At 34.5% G+C, this 15,070-nt stretch overlaps 2 protein-coding genes across 2 annotated transcripts; both read right to left on the bottom strand.

Annotated features, from left to right (window-relative positions):
* Nucleotides 1-3,496: 3,496 nt before the first annotated feature.
* LOC135842907 (uncharacterized) lies at nt 3,497-4,225 on the bottom strand. The gene is made up of 3 exons (XM_065360595.1): nt 4,105-4,225; nt 3,943-4,026; nt 3,497-3,671 (listed from the first exon to the last, which is right to left on the bottom strand). The coding sequence occupies exons 1-3, from the start codon at nt 4,151-4,153 to the stop codon at nt 3,532-3,534; spliced, it is 273 nt and encodes a 90-aa protein (XP_065216667.1). The 5' UTR covers nt 4,154-4,225; the 3' UTR covers nt 3,497-3,531.
* Nucleotides 4,226-8,729: 4,504 nt separating this feature from the next.
* On the bottom strand, nt 8,730-11,259 carry LOC135845166 (uncharacterized). Its single transcript, XM_065363630.1, has 4 exons — nt 11,127-11,259; nt 10,969-11,052; nt 10,628-10,696; nt 8,730-10,048 (listed from the first exon to the last, which is right to left on the bottom strand). Exons 1-4 carry the CDS (start codon nt 11,173-11,175, stop codon nt 8,730-8,732), a joined length of 1,521 nt encoding a protein of 506 aa, XP_065219702.1. The 5' UTR covers nt 11,176-11,259.
* Nucleotides 11,260-15,070: the final 3,811 nt, after the last annotated feature.

Here is a 15,070-nt window from a genome sequence, read left to right as displayed (position 1 = left end):
CCTGCTGATGTTGCTGTGCTATATACCGCATGCATTCTTATACTCACTGAGAATATCTCAAGATGAGTGAATTTTTCAAACTTTTTACCGTTTTGCCGCGGTAACTTTTGTTTCTTTCGAATGAGCAGAATATTGTGTCTTGAATTTCAGATTTTGCATTTGCTGTCTTGAAATGAAATTTTCAAATAATTGCAATGAAGCAATGACTCTTTTTTTTGTACATAGATGGTAGGAGTGGACCAGAGTTCCTCGCCTACAAAATATAATGTATAATGGGAACATTATCTTCACGAGAGTCGGTTGTAGTGAGGTTTAGTTAAAAGCTCAGAAGGGCCAGTGTGGGCTGGTAAGAATGAATTTTGAAAAATTGTACCTGAATTGACCCAAAAAATCACGGGACTGAATTATATCAGAGCCCTTTATGCGTGTGTTTAAGAAAGTTGAAAACTAAGGGAATCTTCTGTAGGCTTCCGAATAGTCGTGAAGGAATTGTACCATCAATCAGTTTGAGAAGTCAAAATTCGGTCTAGTGCTGGTGGACTGGTGGTGTAGCAGCAATGGATTTTTTGACAAGAAAAATTACGAGTACCTTACCTACATATGTGGTTTCTTTTGAATAATATTCGAGTTAGCTTTCGATCTAATCGAAATCTAACTTCGATTTTTGATAGAAATGCTAAAAATCGAAAAAAGAAATTCAGTGCATGGAATTATGTCTAAGCAGGATATCTAACAGGTAGTGAAAGTAGTGAATTTTGTTTAAAAAGAAGTAAACAAATATTTTATTCAATGAGTTACCTAATTGACGCTAACTTTTTATTTTCAATAAATTCCCACAGAAAAATAACAACGTGGGCAGGTAAGAATGAATTTTGAAAAATTGTACCTGAATTGACCCAAAAAATCACGGGACTGAATTATATCAGAGCCCTTTATGCGTGTGTTTAAGAAAGTTGAAAACTAAGGGAATCTTCTGTAGGCTTCCGAATAGTCGTGAAGGAATTGTACCATCAATCAGTTTGAGAAGTCAAAATTCGGTCTAGTGCTGGTGGACTGGTGGTGTAGCAGCAATGGATTTTTTGACAAGAAAAATTACGAGTACCTTACCTACATATGTGGTTTCTTTTGAATAATATTCGAGTTAGCTTTCGATCTAATCGAAATCTAACTTCGATTTTTGATAGAAATGCTAAAAATCGAAAAAAGAAATTCAGTGCATGGAATTATGTCTAAGCAGGATATCTAACAGGTAGTGAAAGTAGTGAATTTTGTTTAAAAAGAAGTAAACAAATATTTTATTCAATGAGTTACCTAATTGACGCTAACTTTTTATTTTCAATAAATTCCCACAGAAAAATAACAACGTGGGCAGGTAAGAATGAATTTTGAAAAATATGTCTGAATTGACCCAAGATCATAGCAACGGCCAATAAATGCAAATTTTGCTGGTACTGAATTATATTGAAGTCCTTTATGCGTGTTTTTAGGAAAGCTGATAACCCGGGAAATTTTCTGAAGGCTCCAGAGTGGCCTTTGAACTATCATCAATAAATTTAGTAGATGTAAATTCGGTCTGGTGGTGGCGTCGTGGTGTAGCAGCCAACACAACGAACTTGATGGATTTTTTTCAACAAAAAAATTACGAGTATGTGGTTCTTACTGAATAACAATCGAGTTGCTCAAAAATTTTTTCCACTGAGTGAGTGTGATATATCCCATGTAATTAGTTCCTAATTCAGATTGTGCTGTGACATGCATCTACTTCCGTATATGTAGTGCATATTAAAGACACATTCATGCTTCAAAATAATGTATTAGGTATCATTTAATTTACATACAAATTATAATAAGTATCTACATAAAATCGATTTTCGCGTTGCGACCGAATCGTCCTCAGTAGATGATACAGGGTTCTCCCCCCACATTATAGTAGGAATCATTCTCAGCACACCACGCATCCATAAACGATTTACTGTACTCTACAGCTTTCCAATCTTCTTTACCTACCCAGTGCTGAATAACTTCTCCATCAGGAGATTCGTTGTACTCCCATTGGGAACCGCTTGGAAAACCCCAAGACTGAGTTTTGTTACCATCTGCACTTAGTAGTAATTCAATACCAATGCCGTCAAATTTCCATGTTTGCCCTACGACACCAGGAGAAGTTGTTCTCAAATCAATATCAATTACTTGTTTTAGTAGTATATTGCGCCAGCTAAAAAATTCTCCACGGGGGTATCGAGCTGTACAAACCTGATAGACAGCAGGTTCCTCCCAACATTTATCCCAAACTAAGTATCCGATGAAACTTTTTTTGAAACGAGCTACTCGTGTTTGATTGAATCTTTTCAAAGTAATAAGATTTTTATCGATTATGATACGTTTGTCATTGGAAGTTGTTCCAGATGAGCTGGAACTGCTATTCTGCTTTTTGGCAACACTTTCTTTTGATTGGGTTGATTTGAAACGCGATGAAGGTAATTTTGAAGATGATTTACCACGAGCACCTGGTTGGATCTTACGAGGTACTGATTTGATAATTTCGTTGATCAAGGTGGTATCTAAAATACCAACCATTGATATCTCTCCTTCATCATCAGACTGCGTCTCAGACTCGTCAATTTCATGATCACTTACGTATTTGTCGAGAACTTGGTTCAAAAGTTTATTTTTTGATTGACGGATTGTGCGCAAGAAGTGGTTGAATGTATCCTCATCCGCATCATCTAGTGATTTGAGTAATAATTTCTTGTAGTCTTCGCATTTAATTAGTGTTTTAAGAGATTTCAGCTTCTCACTGACGTATTTCTGAATAGCGACAAGATTCGGGGAGCCGTATTTTCTGAATAGTTTCTGAGGCATTTCATTTTTCACGCGAAGATTTTTCAGTTGCTCGGGAGTTAATAGTGATGCAAGATTTTGTTTAGTTTGTTGTGGTGTTTGGTGTGGGATCTTCAGGACATCGAAAATTTTACTAGATAGATTATTATTTTTACGAATTGTTCGCAGAATACCCGGAAAGTCAAATTTTAGTTTCCAGTAGTCTTCGAGGGTGGCGTTTGGTGGTACATTGCAATTGCAGTCTTGGTTTGTACATGTCCCTGAGTTTATGGGCTCGCCATAAATTGAACCCATTATCGAGCATATCGCGTTGCATGCGGAGTTATCCTTGAAAAGTGTACACGTTAGGAAAGGTCCTTCAATTTCTGCAAAATAATCAATAAGGTAGCGTAGTTAAGTTATAATAAAAATAAAACCTAATGTGAATTAGTTTTTAAATCCAGAGTACATGTAAAAAAGAAGTTGTAGTCGAGTTCTTTCAATGTAGCGAAAAGGTGTATTTTTGAAAAAACTCAACTAGGTACCACTTTTTTTCAACTTGCCCTCAAAATTTTCAAAAAAAAATTTCTAGAAAGTGGTAGGTGAGTTGAAAAGTGTACACGTTAGGAAAGGTCCTGCAGTTTCCGCCAAATAATCAATGTTTTGAGTTCTACTAAGTACTACCAGGATCTTTCCGATGTTCATATGGTTTTATATAACTAGATATGTACGTATTTTTGAATTACCTTCTTCTTCTTCTTCTTCTTCTTCTTCTTCTTCTTCTTCTTCTTCTTCGTCCAGTCCATTTTTTTCATCCGCTTTCTGTTCGTTTAATTCCTTCATTTGTGTCCCTGCAAATCAAGTTTTGCCACAGATGTATTAGTTTGTACATACAGTTCGAAACGTTGGTTTTTGGGGGAGGGGCGAGTACATTTTTCAACTCTTATATTCTGTAATCAATCCATAGTTCTGGTTAAGATTTTGAAATTACGTACTTATTCAAATTCAGTAGACTTTTGTAACGAATTATGTTCAAGACAATTTTTAAGGAGCTTCGTTGTATGTGTGTGTTTACGAATAAAATTACCTACCTAATATGATTTTTATTAACTATCCTCTTACCAGAGTCTTGGGCACTTTTCTGCGTATCGGATTGTTGACCATTCAATGTTCCCTGTCCAGGAGACGTTTCACATGCTACTCCGGCTGTACAAATTGAAATTTTAAAAATTATTTTTCAATGCAAGAATTAGAAATGAATGATTTTGCAGTTTACTTACCTACCTATTAAAAAAGCCATTGAAAAAAGTCGGAACGCGAGTGACGTTCTCATGTTGGTAACGTTCAATATTTTTCAAAACGGTAAAAAATTTTATGCTAAAGTATGTATTGCGAGACATGTTTTTATATTTTTTCTATACCTACGAAAAAAGGCTTTATGGGATTTTTTACGAATTTTTTCAAGATCGTTTTGACAAGTAAAGTGGTGACAGTTACAATTATGTATTACTGAGTGAAGTCCTGAATTATTCAAAGGTTATTACAAAACGTGTTGTCATGATCGCGTTCAAATGTTTAAACGTTTGTGGAAGTAAAAAAAATTTTTTTTCATAATTTTTTAAAATTTTAGTTGAGAAAATGAAACTGAATGAGTGATGAGCATGTAATTTTAAAGCTGCAATTACTTAATGGAGTGGGTAGTGACACAAATGTAAAGATTATTAACGAAACATGTGTTTTCTTGATTGCGTGGTAAGGTTACCAGGAGGGATATTTTGTGTATAATTAATGAAATACGTTCTCAAATGAGCAGAACTTGTCGCTTTTCATTTCATTTTTCATCATAAATAAAGTTTAGAGAACTAAACCAATGAGAATGCGAACAAAATCTATCTTTTATATTGCAGAAATTTAGTTCTTGACTATTTTCAACATCCAAATTGATAAATTTCTGCTTAAACTATTCTTTATTATAAATTTAAAAAAATGAAAAATAATAGACGAGTTTGGAAACTTGTATCTGAACTGATGATCAATAGGATCACCAAGAATGTCTAATTCTAGTTATGAACAAGGTGCCATTTATCGGCGCAACAGATGAAGTGATTTGAACTACAGAAAATGAGTGTTTTGCAGGACAAACTCCAACGTCTCAAAACCACTTTTTTTAACGACGGAAAGATTTTTCAACCATTGCACGACTACAAAAATTCAAGTGCATGCCAAAGAAATCAGTTGCACGCCGGCGTATGCCCGACGAATTGAATGAAATGCATCGACGACTTTGGTGAATAAAGGACAAATTTAAGATGAAAACGGCGAATTTATTCACAAAATTAAAAGTTTGAAAAATTATTAATCATTAAAAATGTCAACGTTACATTGCGCCGATAAGTAAGTTTTGGTATCCCCAAACTCATTGAGTAAAATTTTGTGGAAATTTCAACTCTCAAAAATCTGCTAGAGGTTCTGGAACTGTTCAAAATGGTTCGAAACTATCTTCAATCGACTCAGGAGATGGAAAATAGAGTTCATATTGAATTTCAACCTTCCAAGTCAGTTTGATGAAATTTTTTTTTCTGATTAATTGGATCAATGTACATGAGAAAATGACGAGCAACTGCTCAAGCGGCTCACTAACAAGCACCAATTGCTATTTAGACTGATTATATGACATTACTTCGGGAACAGGAATTCCCTAAATTTCGCTGGGAACTTCAGAACAACTCCAAACCACCTCCAGTCGACTCTGTAAGTCTGTATATCGAAAATGGTATAGTTTCCAGTCTACCTATTCAAGTACCAGGGAAGGGGTGTATAAAATGGGGCGCATTCCAAAATGTCAGTTCTATAGCTCGAAATTATATATACCTACTTGCTTGATAAAAATTTGATTTTTTATTGATCATAAATCTAAAAATGAACTTCGGCACCTGAATGTTTGACTGGTGATGTGGCCGGGGGATGAATGAAACAGAAATGATGAGATTTCAATAACTGGAACCAACGTGTCATTCATTATTCACAAATACTGCACCATTCATGTTCAACAATTCAAAGGATAGAGGTGAAAAATTTGCGATTATCGGGCAATTGAAATAATTTCGTCGGCCATTCCCTTTATTATGGCGTGAAATTTCTATATTTGTCGTTCGAAAACCATGTTTCGACGTGGGATTTTTCTGTCGTGCAATTCATTTAATCGATGGTTCAATTACAGTTTTCCCGTTATGAACGCTGAATTTGTAGCCTATTGAGACTGCTTTTATGGAATTCAAAAAAATATTATAATTTATGATCATAGAATTCTACCGGAAGCTCTAGAATACGCGACATCGAAACGTTGACAAACCATTTTTGAAGGTCAAATTAAATTTGGATAAATGTAAATCAAAATTTTCCTTTTTTCTGCAATTCGATCAAATTTTAGGCTTATTGTTGAGAAATAAAATATGAAAAATTCATTAAAATTCAAAAAAACATATGTAAGTATACGAGTATACCTACGCTATTCAGCATTTGAAAATTTGCCTGGTGGAATATGTTCAAATTCCCTTCAAGTTTTCCTTTCTGGTGGACAATTTTCTATTGAATCCGAGTTTAGGTAAGCTAACATAAGGGTTGGTAAATTGGCCACATCTTTTTGCTGCCATGAAATATAATTTACGGAAGTTAATTTTGTGGATAGGTAGGTACCAAACACGAGTATCCCATCGAAGGTTCCTGTTAGTGTTGCTATATGCTTCTATTTCCCCGCTTAGCCTAGGCCTCTATGGTGGAACCCCTACAAATAGATTGAAAGGGTGACCAATTGCATATTTTTGGAGGTCAAACATTGGATAGTATACCTACATAAATTTCAATCAATAATTTGATTTTTTCCGAAATTCGATCTATTTTAGCCTTTTTGTTGAGAAATAAAATTTGAAAAAGCTGTCAATATTCAAGAAAAAAATACATGTTCAGCATTTAAAAATTTGCCTGGTGGCATACTTACTTTTGAATGTGTTTTCAATTTTTCTGTCTGTTGAACAATTTTCTGTTGAATAAGTACCTATTAGTTTAGTAAGCTAACGTAAGGGTTGGTGAGTTGGCCAATTTTCTTTTGCTGCTATAAAAGAAATTGCATGAGTAGAAGTCGTCGTTTCCAATCATGATATTTCATGATGTAGAACTACATTATCTGTGATCGAGGAGGGATAGTGACCTCTTCATGAATGCTTGAACATTATGAAATGCCAGAGACAGCTGTAATTTGACTGTGTAAAGCTTTTCACAGGGGTGGATAAACCTATTTCGATATTTCTGCAGAAAAACAAGCCTACCGCTAACCTTTGCAGGATGTCACTTGTTGACAAATATCGAGAAAGACTTTTTCCTAGGAGCGTGCTTTTAAGGGTTAATTATTGTATTCATTTCTAGGTACTAATCAATAATTAATGCATAAAAGTCAAAACCTTACACACATTTTGATGATTTAAATTTTAAATTTTTTATAATTGGTTTTTGGTTAATTGGTTTTGATCAAATATTTTTTATTTTTGGTTTTTGGTTTTTCAACAGTTTTAACCCCTGAGATTATGTGTAACAAATTAATAGGGCAACCCAATATATTTTTTTGAATGTTTTTTTGTAGCACTTCGATTACAAATGTGACAAAATCATTTTACATTTTAGAAAATTTCCTTTTAAATAAGCCCAACTTGATTTCGAGTATTTTCGAATATTTTACCTTAAAATGCATATTTTTACATATTTGATTGCTTTTTGAATATTTTCGTCTAAAATTACCACATATTTCACAATTCATCGAATATTTTTGAATATCTTGGAAGTTTTTGCATTTTGAGAATCGCAACACAGTAAACTTCATTTTCATAGAATGTTGAAGATGAAAAAGCGTTGATTTTATTTTTTTTTTATGACTAAAATAAAATTTTTATTCAAACATTTTGTTCTATTTTGCTAATAGTGTGTAATTTAGGAAACAAAACCAAACGATATAGCCATTTTTGTAATGTGCTTGTCAAGACGAGTGAAATGATATCCATTTTGAATTCGAATATGTTCAAATATTTTAAAGGTATTCGAATACCTATTTCGGCCCACATTTCACTCCAAAAAATTGAATATAATATTCAATATTTTACCTCATTACCTTTAATGAGAGCATATTTTGGGTTGCCCTACAAATTAATAAATCGCAAAGTATCTTTTGGTAGACCAAAAAAATTTGAGTTCAACAAATTTTGCCCATCATCCACCCCTCCCACGCCCCCTTTGAGTGAAAATCATGTTTTTCGCGCAAAACAATTAATTTGAAACTTCATGTAGTGTTTGGAGATACGGAAGGTGAATCGGTATATTTTTTTTTTCAAATTTCATGGACTGTATGCTAGCCAAAAAGCTTAGAAGAAAATGATTTCAAACTGCTATCACTTTAAACCTAAAAGTAGTGCTACATAAATTTTTGGAGGAAAATGTTACCCTCAAACCATAGTATTTTTTTTCAAATTTTTCATAGTGATGGACTCCGGTTGAAAATCCAAAAAACTTACTTCTTGAGGGTTCTTTCATTCATTTTCGAGCTTCTTCTAACAATGATTGTATGAAAACAAGAGTAAGAGGCTTGAGTAACATGAAGATCAGCCGAGCAGCCCGAGTGAAGCGAGGGCGCCAGCTGTTGAGTGAAAGGAAGGGACAAAGACCGAGCGAAGTGGCTTAGAGGACGAAGCCCCCTAGTTAGTTCCTAATTCAGATTGTGTTGTGACATGCACCAACTTCCGTACATGTAAGTACTACATATTAAAGGCACATTCATGCGTCAAAATTATGTATTAGGTAGTCATTTAATTTACAAATTATAATATCTACATAAAATCGAAATTCGTATCTCGACCGAATCATCCTCAGTACATGATACAGGGTTCTCCTCCCACATTATAGTAGGAATCATTCTCAGCACACCACGCATCCATAAAGGATTTACTGTACTCTACAGCATTCCAATTTTCTTTATTACCTTTCCAGAACTGATCAACTTCGCCATCAGGAGATTTAATGTACTCCCAATGAGAATAGTCAGGAAAATCCCAACACTGAGTTATTGTACCATCTGCTGTTCGTGTTAATGCAATACCGTGGCCGAAAAATTCCCATGTTTGCGCTACGACACCAGTGGAAGTTTTTCTCATATCAATATCAATTACTTGTTTATTTAATAGTACTTTGCGCCAGGAAAAGAATTCTCCGCGGCTGATTCGATGTGTGCAAACCCTATAGAAACCCGGTTCCTCCCAACATTTATCCCAATTTTGGTATCCACTTCTACCTCTTTTGAAACGAGCTACTTGTGTTGGATCGAATATTTCCAAAGTGTAGAGGTTCTTATCGAATATGGTACGATTCTCATTGGAAGTTTTTCCAGATGAGCTGGAACTGCTATTCTGCTTTTTGGCGATACTTTCTTTTGATTGGGTTGATTTGGAACGCGACGAAGGTAATTTTGAAGATGATTTACCCCGAGCACCTGGTTGGATCTTACGAGGTACTGATTTGATGATTTCGTTGATCAAGGTGGTATCTAGAATACCAACCATTGATATCTCTCCTTCATCATCAGACTGAATCTCAGACTCGTCAATTTCGTGATCACTTACATATTTGTCGAGAACTTGGTTCAAAAGTTTATTTTTTGATTGACGGATTGTGCGCAAGAAGTGGTTGAATGTATCCTCATCCGCATCATCTAATGATTTGAGTAATAATTTCTTGTAGTCTTCGCTTTTAATTGGTGTTTTAAGAGATTTCAGCTTCTCACTGACGTATTTCTGAATAGCGACAAGATTCGGAGTGCCGTATTTTCTGAATAGTTTCTGAGGCATTTCATTTTTCACGCGAAGATTTTTCAGTTGCTCGGGAGTTAATAGTGATGCTAGATTTTGTTTAGTTTGTTGTGGTGTTTGGTGTGGGATCTTCAGGACATCGAAAATTTTACTAGATAGATTATTATTTTTACGAATTGTTCGCAGAATACCCGGAAAGTCAAATTTTAGTTTCCAGTAGTCTTCGAGGGTGGCGTTTGGTGGTACATTGCAATTGCAGTCTTGGTTTGTACACGTCCCTGAGTTTATGGGTTCGCCATAAATTGTACCCATTATCGAGCACATCACGTTGCATGCGGAATTATCGTTGAAAAGTGTACACGTTAGGAAAGGTCCTTCAGTTTCTGCAAAATAATCAATGTTTTTGAAGCGTCTTGTATATAACTTTGCACATTTTTTTCCAACTTGCCACCGGAATTTTGAAAAAAAAAAATATTCAAAAGGGTATAAGTATGTAATAATTTACAATAATTTATCACGATTTTCAAAAAAATAAGTGGCAGTCAAGTTTTCAATAAAATGTGACTTTTTAGCTGAAGTCGCTTGTTTTTGCACAGGAATAAGATCTTGGGGGGGGGGGGGGTAGCCTAGTTAAGTTACACTAAAAATAAAACTTTACTACTTTTTTTTTTTTTTTTTTTTGCAAGAGCCCCATTTTAACATGGTGTGAATTAGTTTTTGAATCCAAAGGACAAGTAGAAAAAAAGTTATAGTCAAATTCTTTCAATATAGCGAAAAAGGTGTATTTTTGAAAAAACTCAACTAGGTACCACTTTTTTTCAACTTATCCTTCGGAATTTCGAAAAAATGTTTCTAGAAAGCGGTAACTGAGTTGTACTAAGTACATACTACCAGGGTCTTTCCGATGTTCATTATACATATGATTTTATAAATCTAGATATGTATACGTATTTTTGAATTACCTTCTTCTTCTTCGTCCAGTCCATTTTTTTCACCCGCTTTCTGTTCGTTTAATTCCTTCATTTGTGTCCCTGCAAATCAAGTTTGGCAATAGATGTATTTTTTTGTACGTTTACAATTCGAAACGTTGATTTTCGGGGGAGGGGGAGTACATTTTTCAACTCTTATATTCTGTGATCAGTCCATAGTTCTGGTTAAGATTTTGAAATTACGTACTTATTCAAATTCAGTAGACTTTTGTAACGAATTATGTTCAAGACGATTTTTAAGAGACTTCGTTGTATGTGAGTGTTTACGAATAAAATTACCTACCTAATATGATTTTTATTAACTATCCTCTTACCAGAGTCTTGGACACTTTTCTGCGTATCGGATTGTTGACCATTCAATGTTCCCTGTCCAGGAGACGTTTCACATGCTACTCCGGCTGTACGAATTGAAATTTTGAAAATTATTTTTCAATGCAAGAATTAGAAATGAATGAGTTTGCAGTGTACTTACCTATTAAAAAAGCCATTAAAAAAAGTCGGAACGCGAGTGACGTTCTCATGTTGGTAACGTTCAATATTCTTCAACACGGTAAAAAAGTTTATGCTAAAATATGTATTTGCGAGACAAGTTTTTATATTTTTTCTGTGCTTACCAGAAAATGCCTTAAGGGATTTTTTGCCAATTTTTTCAAGGTTGTTTCGACGGTTATTCCGTTGTATTACTCACTTACCTGTCAATGGATTTCAATTTACTTGTCATTTATTGAGTATCGCTATAAGGCGTTAATGAAATGGTGACACGAAACTATTAGGTAGGTATTATTAACAAAACATATGTTTTCTTGATTGAATGTGAATTTTACCATAAGGTAGCCGTTGTGTAATCAAAGGAAAACATTCACTCAGTACCACGTACTTATGTGTAAAAAGTCTTCTTTATTTTATTTTTTTCTGGACTTGAACATACGTAGATAACGATCTGTGAACGAAGGTCTGCTTGAATATCAGAAATGTTCTACGCATAAGGACTTGTGTGATGGTGACAAGGTTGAAAATCTATGTGGATCTAAGGTATGATACTCTTACAAACGAGATATCCTCTCATCCAGTTGGGCTGGATAGAGAAAAATCTGATGAGCGAACATTTGAACTACTCTATCAGACACAATTTTAGGATTCAGTTTATGTTTTTGGTTCATGGCGAATTTTGGAAAATTTCATAGAAATCAACGTTTTATCTAATTCTGGTAGAAGCTTGAAATTTAACGTTTATTTTATTTGTATTTTTACCTCACGAATCTAGTGATCTCAATTTCGAGCCCTTTCTGAGTTTTCTGGAAGTGAAAGTAATACTGTAACGACGGATTTGAACAAACCAACATCGGTTTCAAAAATTTTATCCGGGCTCCTTTTTTTGAATTTTCGGGGAACGAATAGAATAAGAAACCTCTTGCCAGGTCCAAAATAGATGAAAGTGCTGTCAATAGCATGTACGGACGTTCTCAGCTTTTACCAAAAAAAAAGTGTAACTTCGATTACCAAAAAAGTTTGAAAAAGTAACCAAAACGTAAAAAAATCAAAATGTGAGAAAAGAATTTTTATGCAGAAAAAAATCACTCTAAATATTGGTAAAATATTTCAAAAATGCAAAAATATTCCAATTTTTAGGTTCCTGCTTTTGTTTAAAACGGTGGCGAAATTTTTTCAATAAGTATGATTGTTTCACTCTTAAAATTATAACACGAAAAATGGCATTTCTCGTCTATTCGTTGACAAATTGGGATGAGAGGGGGATTTTTTTCTCATGTTCATCTGCACATTGGTAAAGTTCAAAAATTTTCATTCTCTAGGTTTCTGATGATATTTTTGCAATAAGTGTGAAATTTGTAATTTTTTTTTTCTCAAAAATGAAAATAAATTGCCATTCTAATTTTTTGATATGTTATTCTACATAAAAAGGACCAAAATTGAGAATTTTTTCAGAATTTTTACTCGCCAAAGATCATGGTTAGATATTATTTAAATTATAAGTTTTTGAATCGATTTTTTTTTTAGATTTTTGAAAGTGGCAACACTGATTTTGACATCATTCTTCATTTCTTCAATTACCCTCTCAAAGTACTACAATTTGAAAAAAAGTTCAAAATTCTATACCACATACAACCGGAGCAATTTGCTACTGAAATTTTCCATTTTCGGCCATTTTGAAAAACTTTGAAGCCCCACAGCTCCGCCAAAAAAAAATCAAAAAAATGTCCGGTTTCCGTCATTCGTCATCGTTTGATGACCTCTACACATGATCAGATTTTGAAAAAAAATCGAAGACCCCTCCTGCAAAAATCCGCGGATTTGGCATGAAATATCTCTGTAGTAACTTTAGGGTACCTAGTACCTACTTGGAAAGTAACCAAGTGCGAGACAAGTAACACCACCTCATGTATGTACCTACGTAACTTTTTATTTTGAAAAAAAATGCAAATTTCGAGGAAAATCTGTCCTATTGCAATAAGTCTGGCCTGTCGCAAGAAAATCTGGCATGTCAGTAAAAGATTAAAGGGTACATTCATATTATGTACAATGTGGTACCTGCTATTAAAGGCACATTAATGCATGCTTCAATAGATATTTATATTAGTCATTTAATTTACATGTTATAATACATAAGATCAGTTTTCGCGGAATTGTGACCGAATCACCCTCAGTACATGATACAAGGCTCTCCTCCCACATTATAGTAGGAACCATTCTCACCACACCACGAATCCATAAACGATTTATAGTACTCTACAGATTTCCAATCTTCTTCACCTTCCCAATGTTGAGTAACTTCACCATCAGGAGATTTAATGTACTCCCAATGGGAACCGTTAGGCAAATCCCAATACTGAGTGATTTTACCATCTGCATTTCGTTGTAATTCGAAACCGCAGCAGCCCATTTTCCACGTTTGCACTACGTTGCCATTGGAAGTTTTTCTCATTTCAATATTTACTAATTGTTTTATATTGTGCCAGGTGAAGAATTCTGCACGGGTGTATCGAGTCGTACAAACCTCATAGACATCAAGTTCCTTCCAACATTTATCCCAAGTTGAGTTTCCCTTTATTCCTTCTTTGAATCGAGCTACTTGTGTTTGATCAAATCCTTCCAAAGTGTAGAGAGTTTTATCGAGATGAGCATCAACTGTGTTTTTGGTGCGTTTGTTAACAGCAGACAATATTTTCTCAGATGAACCTGACGTGTTAATCTGTTTTTCAGGAAGATTTTCCTGCGCTATGTTTGATTTGGAATTGGTTGATTTACTATGAGCATAGTAAGGTTTAGTCTTTCGAGACGTTGGTTTTAGAATTTCATTAATTATGGCGATGTCCAAGATATCGATCACAGATTCTCGATCTTGGGACTGAATTGGACGCTCTCTTATTTTCCGATCTTCTACATAGCAGTCGAGGAACTCATTCAAACGTTTATTTTTGGATCGACGAATTGCCTGCAGAATATAGTTGAAAGTATTCTCATTGGCATCACGTAGTGTTTTAATTAATTGTGACTTGCAAATAACTTTACTTTCAAGTGGTGTTTGAAGAGATTGCAACTTCTCAACAATGTACTTCTGAATGGTATAGTCTTGTTTCACTCGGAGATCTTCCAGCTGTTTACTTTGTTTGGATGTTTGTTGTGGAGTTTTCAGTGCATGGAGTATTTTCTTTGATAAATCATCATTTTTGCGAATTTCATGGAGGATGTCCCGAGAGTCAATTTTCGGTGAGTTTTCGAGGGTAACGTTTGGTGGAATATCACATTTGCAGTTTTTATCACTGCAGGTGCCTGAAGCTTCGGTTCCAGCGTAAATAGTAGAAGCCAGTATAAAGCACATCGCGTTGCATGCAGAGTTGTCGTTGAAGAGGGTACACGTTAATAATGGTGGGTTTTCGTCAGTCATTTGATTAGTTGATGTTTCACCTCGAAGAGCTGTTGGGCTTATTATTTGAGCTGTAATTTTAATTTTCAGAATTACTATCCAATAGGTAGGTATTAAGCCCCATGTGCATTATTCAAAATGAAATACCTTACGAATTATTTACCTATCAAAATAGCCGTTGAAAAAAACTGAAATATGAGCGTTGCTCCCATATTTTGGTAACACTTTATATTCTTCGATGCTTCGATAGAAATTTTTTTTTTGATTTTCATATTACACTAACAAATGTGTTAGAGGTAAGAATTTTTTTGGTGAATGTTTTCCAATGTGGTTTTGATGATTAACTTGTCACATTTACTCACTAAATTAGTAAATACGTCGCATTATGCTGCTTGTACTTTTGGGTTGCAGCTTGACAATTATTACTGAGTGAAGTCCTGACATGAATTCAAAGGTTATTTCAAAACATGTGTTCTCATGATTGCGTTCAAATGTTTTAATGTGTGTGAAAGTGAAGAAATATGTTCACGCAT

The sequence above is a fragment of the Planococcus citri genome, chromosome 4, assembly GCF_950023065.1.
Source record: "Planococcus citri chromosome 4, ihPlaCitr1.1, whole genome shotgun sequence".
NCBI classification, from domain to species: Eukaryota; Metazoa; Arthropoda; class Insecta; order Hemiptera; family Pseudococcidae; genus Planococcus; species Planococcus citri.
The sequence above is the reverse complement of the archived record's forward strand: the minus strand, read 5'-3'. Positions and strand labels throughout refer to the sequence as shown.